At 42.1% G+C, this 15,609-nt stretch overlaps 1 protein-coding gene across 1 annotated transcript in view; it reads left to right on the top strand.

Moving 5' to 3' along the window:
* LOC127448609 (unconventional myosin-XVI-like) overlaps positions 1-15,609 on the top strand; it is a 311,203-nt gene that overhangs the window by 84,719 nt on the left and 210,875 nt on the right. Inside the window, exon 4 of the mRNA XM_051711276.1 lies at positions 1,779-1,922. Coding sequence (XP_051567236.1) covers positions 1,779-1,922 — 144 coding nt within the window. The remainder of the gene's footprint in view (positions 1-1,778; positions 1,923-15,609) is intronic.

Below are 15,609 nucleotides of genomic sequence, written 5' to 3'. Positions count from 1 at the left end.
TCTGCTAAATAGTCTGTTTTCGTTGCTTTCGCACCTAGGGAACTATAGTTCCTTGAAGCCGTTTTAGCGGACATTTTTAGCTCCTACTCCAGGGTAGATACTTTTGCTTCATATAGGAACTGTGGGAATGTGGGAGGTGCTGCAGCCTGTGATTGGTCAAAACCTGCATTGAGAAAGGTGAGGAGCTCCACAGCCACCATTAATAAACAAACTATCTGCTAGCCTGCTACTCAGAGGATTGCGCTAATTTTACAATTCTCTTAACAGAAATAACATATAACAAACAAAGTATCCAAAGAGAATCACCCGTTTCATGTATATGTGTGTGTGTGTGTGTGTGTGACTTCATCGGGAGACACTATTTGACATTTCATTGCATCTGTACTGTGTGACTATAAAGAAAATAAAGTGATTTCTGGATAACTACATAAAATTTTTCCTGGGATGATGGATATAAATAATCAGATGTTTAACTTTATTATACACTAAACCGTCATGAAATCAAGTTTACATGAGGGAAGTATTGCGTGCCTGTTACTGCATGGTTAACTTGCATCAAGACGTCTTTTTTAAGTGAATGATTGAGTATTTCAGTACAGTAATTTATGCTGAGTCATAAAATCCTTTATTGCAAAAGATTGTGTTGATAAATAGGTTTATAGTGCATTTTCAAAATGTTGTCCAATGAGTTCAGCGTGTTCTGCATGGTTAAAGAGCACTTTCGCCACCTCGTCTCATCTCTCCGGCGGCAGCTTGGAGCACCGCACGCGTGGATCACGTGCCCAGTTTAAACTGTAACCTGAAGACGCAAGCTGTGTCCGAAAACTGGTAAATGCTGCGTTCGGAGGCCATATAAGGATGGATGAATGTAGGATCAAATGAGGTGCTTTTTAAACTGTTCAGATAGTTCCATTTATCCAAAAACACTGTTGTATAAACCGTTTACTAATAAGGCAGCTGCCTACGTTTTCCGACTTAGCCACAATTCATATAAAACAGCCCTAAACAAACAAAAGTGTAGCTCCGATCCCAACGTCCTATGTCGGTGTTGTTGATTTTGTTGTTGCTATTGAAACACATGTGCAAATAACGTCAGAATAAAAATGGTCGATACTAGATGACATCATTACGGTGGTTCCTTTTGTGAATCCTCGGGTGTTCGTTCCTCGTAAGAGTTCTCATCTATAAAGTTACTGAGGGAAAATACCAGGACTGTAGGTAGGAAAGGGCCTTTAGAGTAAGAGATACTCAACCCAAAAACAATGCATTTTAATTGTGCAGCATATGAAATAAACCATTTATACCAATGCAATATATGAAAATAACATTTTAAATTACAGTTGTGATTGTTGCAAACAGCCTCTGCCTCAGTGCAATTATTGTAATTATCTAATGCAAAAAGAATAAATCTTTTTATTACATTTTAATGTTTAATTTAAATGAACTGATTTATTATTATTTGAACCTAAATAATGCAGTTATTTTCTAAAGCCCTCAGAAACTTTTAAAGAAATGTTGTAATTGAGCTAAATGGTTCAAGTTGGGTTGAGGCAGCTGACTTTCAATAAATATCATTCCTGAAATGACAGTGGCCCCAAAAAGTATTTGGACAGTTAAGCCACACTTGAAAATGTCATATTTGGGGCCAATGTAAATCTAAACATTTCAAGAGGGTAGTTCAGGTCAACTGAAAAGTTTATGCGCTCAGTAATCCTCTTTGCTGTTCTGTGACTGGGAATGTTGCACCACTGTATTTCCTTTTGCTGTCATCTCTGCAGTGTGCCCGTCATGACAATGTGTTCGCAGCAGAAGTTCTAATAGAGAAAGGATTGAATGTCAACCAGCAGGATGAAGACCTCTGGACAGCCCTGCATGTGGCTTGTGCCTGCGATCACGCTGATATGGTGCTACTGCTACTGCTGGTAAGGACAAACACACACACACACATGTTGGTGCGGCTTCTTATTCTTATGAGGGCTCTCCATAGACATAATGATTTTGATACTGTACAAACTATAGATTCTATCCCCTAACCCTACCCTTAAACCTAACCTTCACAAAAAGCTTTTTTACATTTAAAAAAAAAAAAAAACATCATTTAGTATGTTTTTTAAGCGATTTGAATTATGGGGACACTAGAAATGTTCTCATAAATCACATTTATACCATAATACCCTTGTAATTACCAGTTTGTAACCTAAAAAAATGTCCTCGTAAAGCACCCAAACCCACCCACACACACACACACAGACCACACTCCTTCCATTACCTTCATACTTTCTACCTCTCCTTCCCTAAGCTTTAAAGATTTGAGGCTTTGTGGCTTTTAGTCCATGTCTATTAGCTTATAGGCATCTATAAGCTAGTGTATTCCTTAAAGTGGACAAAATGAACTTTTAACAGATATACACATTTCAATTTTACAGTCTTTTTCTTCTGGTAAAATGGAGATAAAATATTCATAACATTATCTTGCACTCACAGGCATATCCAGATTTTTGTCCAATCAAATTCTCTCTAGAATGAGAATGTCCCTTCCCTTAATACCACCTGCAAAATACCAGCAATAGCAAGCAGAAAATCATACTTCACGACGCAATGTGATGTAAGCGAATGGCTCTTGGCTATATAAGTCAACACAGCATAGAAAACTGCACATGTGAAGCCATTTTCTTGGAGTCTTTATGATAATTCTTGTTATTTCTCTTCGTCTGTGTCAGCCGTGAAACCTATTCTTAATATGATTAAAAGGTTTGTGTGCTGAAGGATAAAAAAGAAAATAAGATGGAAGAGATGAAAAGCATGACTGCCTTCCTCCCTGAACTCTCTCACTGGGGTATTTTCAACTTTGAAAAATGAGCTCCTTCAGTCGACACACCACACCCCTGACCAACCTTGTTAGATTTGGGTGTAGGTGTGTGTAAGATGGCAATCACATTTGACACTGAGTTACATGCAGTTCCTTTCTGACAGTCTTTGTAATTGGTAAGCACATCTCTCAGTGTGTGCTCAATGACTTGAAAATCAATGACTTGAAAATTGACAAGGAATAGGAAAATGTACCATCTCTGCCATCAAATCAGAATCAGAATCAGCTTTATTGCCAGGTATGCTTACACATACAAGGAATTTGTCTTGGTGACAGGAGCTTCCAGTACACAACAATAGAATACAGCAAAAAGGCAGAGTTAATAATAAAAAATAATGAAAAAATAAATAAAAATAGAATAAAATACAAATTGAAAAGAAGATATAGTATATATAGAATACACAAAAAGACATATATATATATATATATATATATATATATATATATATATATATATATATATATATATATATATATATATATACACACACACACTACCGGTCAAAAGTTTTGAAACACTTACTCATTCTTTATTATAATTTTTTTTCACATTTTAGAATAATAGTAAAGTCATCAAAACTATGGAATAACATCAATGGAACTATGGAAATTATGTTGTGACTAAACAAAATCCAAAATAAATCAAAACTGTGTTATATTTTAGCATCTTCAAAGTAGTCACCCTTTGACTAGAATTTGCAGACATGTACTCTTGACATTTTCTCAAACAACTTTTTGAGGTATCACCCTGGGATGCTTTTTAAATAGTATTGAAGGAGTTCCCATCTATGTTGGGCACTTATTAGCAGCTTTTCTTTATTATTTGGTCCAAGTCATCAATTTCAAAAACGTTTTTTTTATTTTTTTATTTTTTTATTACATTTTAGTTTTATAATGAAATAAATGAATATGTTGGCACAAAATGACGTAAGTTCGTTGGTAAGGTCACGTGTCACGTGGAGGAGGAGGAGGAGGCAGGAAGCGCGTCATTGTTTACATTTTTTTTTTATTATTATTTGGAAATGATTTTTTTTATTTTATATTGTTTTGAAATAGTTTTGGATTGTTTTGGTTTGTGAACGGCGCTTGGTCTGTGCTCAGTGCAAGTTTCTCTTGTAAACAATGATGTGCTTCCTGCCTCCTCCTCCTCCACATGATGCGCGACCTTACCAACAAGCTTACGTCATCCCTCTCATGAGCGCATGTACGGAAGCGAACATTTTTAGTTAAAAAGTATACAAGTATTGTTTTGTTTCTCAAAATAATCAGTTGTTTGCATTCAGAAGTACTTTATTTGTCGACTGGAGTCGTGTGGATTATTTTGATGCACCCTAAATATGCATTTTAGACAGTCAAAAAATGGAGTACATTCACTGGCATTGTTTTGAGGAGGAGGCCTGAAATGAAATCCTAAAAGTCTTAAATTCTGTTTTGATGAAGAAAAAACATCCTGGTTACTTTCGTAACCTCCGTTTCCTGATGGAGGGTACGAGACATTGTGATGATGTAGTGACACTAGAGGTCACTCTTGGGAGCCCCAAACACCTCTGATTTTGAAAAAAAGGCCAATGGGAATTGGTGAGTGGAATTTGCATGCCACTCTCCCGGACATACGGGTATAAAAGGAGCTGGCTCGCAACCACTCATTCAGGTTTTGTGCTGAGGAGCCGAGACAAGGTCCCGGCCATTTCAGCGGGTAGTTCAGTATTGTGGCAAGAGGGACACAACGTCTCGTTCCCTCCATCAGGGAACGGAGGTTCCGAAAGTAACCAGGACGTTCCCTATCTGTCACTCACTCGATGTTGTGTCGAAGTAGTGACATTAGGGGTCCCTATACGAAATACATTGAGTGGAAATACATCACATGGTCTTACTGAGTCTTGTCGGAAGTATGTCATGTGGAGAAGTCCCATGGTAGGTCCTACCCGAGGGGGGAGGAGCTCTACAAACAGGGCTTAGTTAGCACATGTACTGGGACGGAAGCGAGTTTCTCCACAAACTCGTCTGCCACAGGGCTAAGGAGGAAAGTCATCCAGGGATTACAAATTTGTCAAAGCGCACGTCTTCACCTCAGGGGAGGGGAAAGGTGCTATGCGCAAGCGGTGCACCCGGCCAGCTGTCCCGGAACTTACCTGCTTGTACCTGACAATACACAGGACGAGACTGGCTCAACCCGGAGATTGTAGAACCTCGCAAAGGTGTTGGGTGTTGCCCAGCCCACTACTCTGCAGTTGTCTGCTAAAGAGGCGCCATTGGTCGCCACACTCCTAGTAGCCCCAAGGGGAGCGGCACGTCCTGAGTGTGATATGCCATCATGATGGCATCAATGACCCAGTGGGCTATCCTCTGTTTGGGACAGCGCTCCCTTTCCGCTGACCGCCAAAGCAGACAAAGAGCTGCTCGGAGCTTCTAAAGCTCTGCGTGCGATCCAAATAGATGCGTAAAGCACGCACCGGACACAGCAATGCCAAGGCTGGGTCTGCCTCCTCCTGGGGCTGCGCTTGCAGGTTCACCACCTGATCCCTAAACGGGGTCGTGGGAACCTTGGGCACATAGCCCGGTCAGAGTCTCAGGATCACGTGAGAGTAGCCCGGACCGAACTCCAGGCACGTTTAGCTGACAGAGAACACCTGCAGGTCCCCTACCCTCTTGATGGAAGTGAGTGCAGTCAGGAGGGCAGTCTTCAAAGAGAGTGTCTTTAGCTCAACTGACTCCAGGCTCGAAGGGAGCTCCCCGTAGACCCAGAAGACTACCGAGAGGTCCCACGAGGGGATGAGGCATGGTCTGGGGGATTCAACCTCCTAGCGCCTCTCAGGAACCTGATGATCAAGTCGTGCTTCCCCAAATACTTACCATCTACTGCATCGTGATGTGCCGAAATGGCGGCTACATACACCTTCAAGGTGGAAGGGGACAGCTGCCCCTCCAGCCTCTCCTGCAGGAAGGAAAGCACCAATCCAACTGCACATCTCTGGGGGTCTTCGCGTCAGGAAGAACACCACTTAGCGAACAGACGCCACTTCAAGGCATACATACGCCTTGTAGAGGGTGCCCTAGCCTGAGTGATCGTGTCTATCACCATGAGTGATAGGCCACTTAGGTCTTCTGTGTCCTGTCCAAGGGCCAGACATGGAGATTCCAGAGCTCTGGTCGCAGGTGCCAGAAGGTACCCCGTCCCTGAGAAAGAAGGTCCTTCCTCAGGGGAATTCGCCAGGTGGGGCTGTTGCGAGGAGCGTGAGGTCCGAGAACCACGTCTGGGTGGGCCAGTAGGATGCTACTAGGACTACCTGCTCCTCGTCCTCCCTGACCTTGCACAGGGTCTGTGCAAGTAGGCTCACTGGGGGAAACGCATATTTGCATAGTCCCGGAGGCCAGCTGTGTGCCAGCGTGTCTATACTGAGGGATGCCTTGGTCAGGATGTACCATAGCGGGCAGTGGGAGGATTCCCGGGAAGCAAACAGGTCTACCTGCGCTTGACCGAATCGACTCCAAATCAGCTGGACCACCTGGGGGTGGAGGCTCCACTCTCCGCTGAGCGTAACCTGCCATGACAGCGCGTCCGCTGCGTTGTTGAGGTCGCCCGGGATGTGAGTGGCTCGCAGCGACTTGAGGCACTGCTGACTCCAGAGGAGGAGAACTGCGGGCGAGTTGTGACATGCAACGGGAGCATAGACTGCCTTGGCGGTTGATGTATGCTACCATCGCCGTGTTGTCCGTCCGGACCAACACATTCTTGCCCTGGATCAACGGTCGAGCCTCCGCCAGGCGAACAGTACTGCCAACAACTCGAGGCAGTTGATGTGCCAACGTAGTCGCGGGCCAGTCCAAGAGCCAGCAACTGTGTGCCCATTGCATACGGTGCCCCAGCCCGTCTTGGAAGCATCCGTCATAACCACGACGCACCTGGAGACCTGCTCTGGTGGAACCCCTGCCCGTAGAAATGCTAGGTCGGTCCAAGGGTTGAAGAAGCGGCGACAGATCGGCGTGGCGACCACGCGATGTGTCCCGCGGCACTATGCCCATCTCGGGACTCTAGTCTGAAGCCAGTGCTGAAGTGGTCTCATATGCATCAACTTGAGCGGTGTTGCCACTGCTGAAGATTCCATATGCCCCAGGAGCCTCTGAAAAAGTTTCAGTGGGACCGCTGTTTTCCATCTGAATGCCTTCAGACAGTTCAGCACTGACTGTGCGCGCTCGTTCGTGTCCAACTCCAAACCGAGAAAAGAGATGCTCTGAGGTGCATGTGCACCAGGTCCCTGTGCGCACACAACACATCCCGAGAGTGAGCTAGGATTAGCCAGTCATCGAGATAGTTGAGGATGCGGACACCCAATTCCCTTAGCGGGGCTAGGGCTGCCGAAGGGGAGGCTAAAGGGGAGGACCTTGTACTGGCACGGCCGGGTGAGGGGGACCAAGGGGACAATCTCATCTGACGTACCGGTGGTTGGGGCCTCGCGGCGGGGCGGAGCCTGAGGCGCCATGCCAAGAGGGCTCGAGCCCTGTGGCTGTGCTGAGCCCAGGGACCAATTATCGAGCCATGAGGATTCAGGGGAGAGTGGAGGGTTCCACTCTAGCCCGACGCTCGTGGCCGCCCGGGCAAGCATTCTTTTAGGAGAATATATTCTTCTAGTTTGCCGAAGTGCCCAGGGGCGTTCTCTGCACTCCACGGGTGCAGAGGGGGAGATGCCGCTAAAATGCGCTGAAAACCCAGCAGATTGAGGTGAGTACAGGCAGCGGAGGAATTCAGCTCACTGAACACAACCGCTCGGCTCCGAAGAGAAAATCTGAATGAGTGGTTGTGAGCCAGCTCCTTTTATACCTGTATGTCCTGGGGAGTGGCATGTAAATTCCACTCGCCAATTCCCATTGGCCTTTTTTTCAAAATCAGAGGTGTTTGGGGCTCCCAAGAGTGACCCCTAGTTAAAACGTTTTAATTATCGACTTGTTTCTTTCATAAACTTATTGATTTGCTTCAGAAGACATTCATTGATAGACTGGAGTCATGTGGATTACTTTTATGCTGCCTAAATATAACTTTTGGACCATCAAAGCGCTGGCACCCATTTACTTGCATTATACGGACCTGACAGACCTCTATCTTCTTCTAAAAATCTTTATTTGTGTTCTGCTGGAGAAAGACAGTCATGCACATCTGGGATGGCATCAGGGTAAGTGAATAATGAGAGGATTTTCTTTTTTGGGTGAACTATTCCTTTAATGCTAATTGTTATGAAAATATTTGTCCATTGTTAGCTTGTGCTAGTTCATAATGCATTAACTAATAACATATACAACCTTTAATAAAAAAAAAGGATTTATTGAAATTAACCATGAATAGTGTGCTGTAACTGTGTTATTCATTGTTAGTTCATGTAACTAATGTAGTTAACAAATTTTAACAAATACAATCTTATTGTAAGTGTTACCAAAGTTATTTTGTTATCATGTTTTTTATTTTTTATTTTATTTTATCCCCTTTTCTCCCCAATTTTGGAATGCCCAATTCTCACTACTTACTAGGTACTCATGGTGGCGTGGTTACTCACCTCAATCCGGGTGGCGGAGGACAAGTCTCAGTTGACTCTGCTTCTGAGACATTCAATCCACGCATCTTATCATGTGGCTCGCTGTGCATGACACCTCTGAGACTCACAGCATGTGGAGGCTCATGCTACTCTCCGCAATCCATGCACAAATTACCACACACCTCATTGAGAGCAAGAACCACTTAATTTCGACCACGAGGAGATTACCCCATGTGACTCTACCCTCCCTAGCAACTGGGCCAATTTGGTTGCTTAGGAGACCTGGCTGGAGTCACTCAACACACCCTGGATTCGAACATGCGACTCCAGGGGTGGTAGTCAGCACCAATACTCGCTGAGCTACCCAGGCCCACTTTTGTTATCATGTTAAACCCAGTTACTTTTTGGTCAAAATAGAAATGTAACGGATCACATTTTAAATTCCATTAATCAGATTTGTTACTTTCAATTAACTTACAATTACATTACTTGGGTTATACATATTTCCAAAATAATATTATTTGCATGTAATACATTTAAAACATGAATTACATCTATTTGCATCTCTGTAAGAGCTGAAGGGTGACAATCCCATAACGAGTCATTGTAAGAGAGAAACACATGGTGCAGAGTGTGAATTGCATGCAATGATGCATTAAAAGGAAACATAAACATTATATTTTAATTTGATGAGTGGAAAAACAAAGAAGTTTCTTTGGAAAGTGTTAGTAGCGGTTTCAAAAAGTAACATAAAAGTAATTAGTAATGTGATTACTTTTCCACTAAGTAATAAGTGCAGTAATCTGATTACAATTTTAGAGACATAATTAGTTTTTATGATTAACATACCAAAAACTGGGTAGGATTTGTGATGTCAGCTGAAAGGGAAAGTAATTTCAGAGCAGAGCAAGTTATTGCATTTTCATAAAAGATCACAAAGACAAGCATATTTTTATTTAATTTTGAATATTGTGCACCAATGAATTGTGCATAGTAAGACCACGAACAAGTATTTATGAAGTAAATAGGGTCAGTTTTGATTTCATGTTGACTTTAATATATTTTAGAGCCCAAACTTCACACACCAGAGCAGTCATATCAACTCACCCGTGGATTCACAAACAGTTAAAACACACTGAAGTGTCTCACGGCTGTTGTTTTTGCACTGTTATGCTACTCAGTAGCTCACTGTGCTTGTGTGAGTGTCAGTAAACACTCAAAGTAAAAGTGAAATCATGGTGATTTTTAGAGTTGTGACTTCAAAGAGTGTCTTTCCTGGGGAGAATTTCTACTCCAAATGTTGAGTGGAGAGAAACTCAAGATTACTTAGTGGCTCCAATGCAGCACAGCATGCAGATGTAGCCTGTTTGCTATAAGCACTGATAGACCATGCAGTGTCCGTGTGTGTGACAGAAAGAGTGTTTAGGTCTGTGGTGATATTGCTATTTTATTTTTCTGTATGTGTTCTGGCAGGTTTCTAATCATTTATAATTCATACTATGTAGAAAACAATTTTCCCTTTTAGAATATTAATAGCATTATATAATTTGCATTTAGCATTTTATTTTACTGCTATCTTTGACCCTATCTAAACTGACCTGTGACCCACCAGTTGAAACCACTGCAATAGAGGACTGAGCACAGGCTTTATATACTGTATGTGTTTCTAGTCAATGTATTAGTAGTAGTAGTAGTGAAGTGTATTTTTGGCTGGGGTTCTGTGATTGAAGTGAGCTGGCAGGTGTACATGGTTTGCTGCTTCATGCTTCAGTGAAAATCAGGTCAGAAGTGATCTGCAGTCACACACACATCAGAAAGTAGAGCAGGCATTGCTGGTGTCTATGTGATGCACCTTAAGAATAACAATAACCGGACGAAAGGTTTATTAGAGGTCCTTGTGTATTTTCTGATATTTGGTGCACTACCTGAGGTTGGTGTAGCAAGGAATGTGGCAGCATTCCCAAACTGTAGCTTGAGATTGTTCATGTGTGAGCTGGCAGATTTATTTCTGTTTTCTGTTCATAATAATGAAATGCTTCAGTCATCAATATTGATGTGTGGTGAGGGGCATGAAGAAGCTCTTTGTTAATGGATTTAGTTGGAAGGGGGTGAATATCCTCCCCTGGCATGTTTCCTTTAGATTCTCTTCAGCGATAAACACATAAACACACTGATTCATAGTCTGTTTACACCCCACGGCTCATAATTTGTGGAGAACATGCTGTTCAATGACTAATTTATGGTATAAATCTCTAGTTTTTTTCTCCCACACTTTATTTCTATTTCTTGTTTTAGCATAAATGTAATAAAATCTAGTGAGGTTTATGCTTAAAAAAATACATAAATAAATAAACTTAATACAAGATATATTGTGTAATTCTTATTATATTACACAATTTGGATTTTAGGTAAATGTATCTTGTTGTTTGCATATTGTTTGTAATAGTTTATATTGTTTACATATCTTTTTATGAAAAGCAAAAATACCGATTTGAAGACAAGGATTTTTCGCAGTGAATGGGGCTGTTCACACAAAACCCTTTCTTGCTCTAAAAAAAAAAAAAAAAAAAAGAAGCTAGACGCAATGCCACAAATAGAGTCGAATGCAGATGTCTCAAGACACTTTTCTTAAGAGTTGAAGTACTTTTTAACTTGACACGTCGTCTAAAAACTGTGGTGCACCTGCACGAGACACTGAGAAAAACAGCAAGACGCAATGCAGCTGTCAAAGATGTCCGTATAGTGCGTGGTTACATAGAAAAAAAAAACAGCACGAACGACTGCACAAACTAGTTCCATCTTCAAAGGCTCAGGTATACTTTGTTTTTCCTTGTTCCGGGTCGTCTTGCACATTGAGTGCTCAGCCTTTCAATATGTACTCGTTTGACCACGAGCAAATAGGAAGGCGTTCAACATGTGCACTATGACGAAAATCTGGACCGCACGCAGACAATCCGTGCAGAATGTGCTGATGATGAAATTTGCGTCACGCTTAATGTGCACATTCCCTTCAGCAACATGGACAACCGAAGTGTAATCATTTTAAGGCTTATCTTGGCCTTAAAACAGGTGTCCCTCAAGCTGACTTTTCAGCTTTTTTTCCCCCCTTTTGGTCATAAGCTTTATTTACATAGTGATTAAAGAATGTTTTCAGTTGATTAGTGGGACGCTGCTTTAATGTCAAACATAAAACTGGCACAGATTTTCAGAGTAGAACTCAAATTGTGATGTGCTCAGTGGCCATGTGGGATTTATGTGGGTATCATACCCAAAAACAATACTTATGTGAGAAATCAACTTTATTATATGTTGGTTTGTTTTTGTGTATTTAGTGTAGGCTTGTGTCATGTCTTATGTTGGAGGTGGGAAGTGTGTATTATTAGCTTTAATGAGGTTAATAATTCTGAATATAAACCATCTACACCATCACCCACACTTGCAATCTGCCCGTGTGTCTGTTTGTTTGTGGGCTTTTATGTGAGAAATTGTTTGAACATCTGCATGTGAACTGTGCCATTACACTTTGAAGCATTCTCTTTGATAGTACTCAAAACAGCTTCAATTATACATGTGTATGTGAACCGCTCCTCAGCGCTGTATGAATGAATATTTCTAAAAGTAGTCTTCATTTACATAAGAGTACGCAAGTCAGTGTGCGCAGAGCTCTCGTACATCAGAGATAACATGAAGACTTAATTAACTGTATGAAGACGTGATCCTCTCTGACTTACACTTCTTTATTCGTGATTCTAAGGATAAAGCTGTCCCTTATTAGTGATCATGGCTTTCTGATGTGCATGCCCTTTACGAGTCACACAGAAAGGGAAAAAGAAATAAATAAAATAGTTTGTAGGTACAGTATGTTTGGAATAGCATACTGTTAAGCTACTCCAGCACGAATGCAGTATGGATACAGAATACAAACTTCAGTGGGTTCATAATGGATTTATTCTAAATCGTGACTCTTCAACAATTTGATTACAAATGCAAAGCAACAGTACTGTATTTACTTGCAGCATGATAACTGGGCATCACAAGCTGAATTAAACATGCAACAGTGAGGTTGTGTGCATGTTTCACATACTGTTTTCTTTTTTTAAGTAGTAGGCAGTATACAATATGTTGCATAGTATGCAGTAAGCAGTATGTTAGTACATGTCTGTACAGTTATAGGAGATGGTAGACTTTGAAGAAACCTCCTTTCTGCATCCTGCAACCTGACTGATGTGCCAGTGTTTGATTAGCTGTGCGTCTGAGGCAGACACAGATATTTTCAATTAATACAGCTCTGTGCTTTGCTCTTGAAAGTTATTAAGATAAAAAAGCAAAGGGTTCTCCTCAATTGAGCCCCTTTAACCTCTCTCTATTCCCGCTGCCTCTGCCTGCCTGTGAGTCACCCTTCTGGAGAAAGGGTTGTCTCTGTTGCTATGGATACAAGTTTCGATCATCTCCATATTACTTTTCAGCGTTCTTGCTGCCTTTTGCTCAATTCATATGCTCTACAACCAGTCAATCATAAGGGAGATTGTGCTGAATGTTTTTCTAGTTTGAGGTTGCATACTTCTCCAAGGCATACTTGCATACTTCTCCAAAAATGTCTGTATTTACAGTCAGCCGATTGTTATCGTAAAATAAACCCCTTCAGGGTGATACAAGACCCCTCCGCTTTGCTTTGGGGTTCTAATCACCCTGTCGGGGTTTATTGTGCAATAACAACCGGCTGACTGTATATTATCCCGCTTATTACACGGCAACTAACCAAATCATTCAATCAACATACAGTATTGATTTGCATTGAAATTATGTGAGAAGAAAGAACAGAATAAACAAATAAATTCCACCTTCGGTTTATGTCAGACTTCTGTTGGTGTTTATTTCATAAACAGCTATCTGGTTGCACATTATCCAGCTTATTAAAGGGATAGTTCACCCAAAAATAAAAATTCTCTCATTATTTACTCACCTTCATGATGTCGCAGGTGTGTATGATTTTATTTCTTCAGCAGAACATATTTGAGGAAAAATAGAAAAATATCTTAGCTCAGCAGGTCCTTAAAATGCAAGTGGATTTCAAACCTCCAAAAAGAACAGACATTCAGCATAAACATCATCCTTACGACTCCAGCAGTTAAATTACATTTAGTCATTTAGCAGACACTTTTATCCAAAGGTTGTTGAGATGTTGGCAGTGAAGTTAAGCTGGTCATCCACCACCACTACCAGGTTCTGAGCTGTCTTGGTTGGCGTCAGCATAGTTGAAACAAGATGAATAGAGAGGTTGTGGTCAACAGACAGGTTAGCTGGGATCACGAGAAGTTTTGGCAAGGTTGAGCTGTAGGTGACGTTCCTTCATCCAGGCCGAGATCTCAGAGAGGCAGGCAGAGATACGAGCTGAGACAGTGGGGTTGTCAGGCTAGAACGACAGGTAGAGCTGTGTATCATCTGCATAGCAGTGGCAGGAAAAACCATGTGCCTTAATGATAAGTCTGAGTGATATAGTGTAGATGGAGAAGAAGAGGGGTCCAAGCACTGATCCCTGAGGAACACCAGTGGTCAGCTGGTGTAACTTGGACACCTCTCCTCTCCAGGTGACATTAAAGGATCTGCCTGTGCACAGTTTCTGTGATGCCCATGTCAGAGAGAGTGGACAAGAGAATCTGGTGGTTCACTGTGTCGAAGGCAGCAAACAAGTTAAAGAGGATTAGGACAGATGATTTAGAGTTAGCTTCGCCAGCCGCAGGGTTTCAGCTACTGACAAGAGGGCAGTCTCCGTTGTGTGTTTTATGTCTTCTAAAGTGACACGATCATTTTTGGTGTGAAAAAGATCAATATTTAAGTACTTTTTATTGTGGTTGACTGATATATCGCAGAGGCCAATAAATTGGCCGATATTCAGAATTTATTATCAGCATTGCCCGATAAATTTTCCCCTTTGGCCGATTTGTTTCTTGAGGGTGCTGAGAATTGCCTGCTTGCATGTGAAGTGACTGAGACATGTTAACAACTAGTCACAGTTCGTTTTCTTGTGACGTGCCATCGTGTTTCTAAATAATAGAGCGGTATGCAACAGTCTCATTTTAATGGCCTGCATATCAGAGCCGCGGCAGACGCGTTTGAGCTCATAATGTTAAAGTGCTTGCCTGTTTCATTCTCCCTCTCTCTCCTCGACAGTTCCCTGTAACTTTTAACTGTCTTGTATAATGATAAAAATGCAAATATCAATAAAATTAATATCATATACCATCTGCAAATATGTGGAAATCTCATTTAAACAGATGTAATAAACCAACCTCAAACAACTTCAGCAGATCCAGCATCCTGTGGAGCACTCATTTATCTACCTCTAGAGCACGTATTCTAACAGTCTTTCCTCAACAGTTCCTTGTAACTTTTCTAATGATAAAAGGCAAATATCAATAAAACTTATATTATATACCATCTGCAAATATGCAGATATCTTGTATAAAAAGATGTAATTCACGAACCTTTCGAAAATCCAGCGTTTTCTTCCTGTCGAGCACTCATCTAAAATCTTCCTCTGAAGCGCGTATTTCAGAGGAAATCAGCCACAACCATCTGTGGCCCCAGCCTGTGGACCACCTTAAATTTGAAGGGCTGAAGTGCCAAGTACCAACGAATGATCCAAGTGTTGGTATCCTTCATGCGGTGGAGCCACTGAAGCGGGGTGTGATCTGAGTGGAGGATGAAGGCCCGCCCCAGCAGGTAGTAGCGGAGGATTAGGACCACCCACTTGATGGCAAGACACTCTTTCTCGATGGTGCTGCACTTAGTCTCCCTCAAAGAGAGCTTACGACTAATGTACAGCACGGGGTGCTCCACACCTTCCACCTCCTGCGAGAGCATGGCCCCCAACCCCCTTTCTGATGCATCCGTCTGTAAAATAAAGAGGAGAGAGAAGTTAGGAGCATGTAAAAGCGGCCCACCACAGAGTGCAGATTTCACTCTCTTGAAAGCCTGTTGGCATGCCTCCGTCCACTGGACCAGATCTGGAGAGGTCCATTCCAATTCTTTCGAAGGGGGACTCGACTAATTGTAATGGGCGCAATGGCGCTCTTGGGGTGGCCGGTGGATTCACCAACTGACATTCACGGCATGCTGCACACCATCTGCGTACATCCCTGTGAATGCCCGGCCAATAAAAGCGGGCCATTAAACGATGTAGTGTTCTCTCCGGTCCTAAGTGACTCACCATAG

Source organism: Myxocyprinus asiaticus, chromosome 11, assembly GCF_019703515.2.
Source record: "Myxocyprinus asiaticus isolate MX2 ecotype Aquarium Trade chromosome 11, UBuf_Myxa_2, whole genome shotgun sequence".
NCBI classification, from domain to species: Eukaryota; Metazoa; Chordata; class Actinopteri; order Cypriniformes; family Catostomidae; genus Myxocyprinus; species Myxocyprinus asiaticus.
The sequence above is the reverse complement of the archived record's forward strand: the minus strand, read 5'-3'. Positions and strand labels throughout refer to the sequence as shown.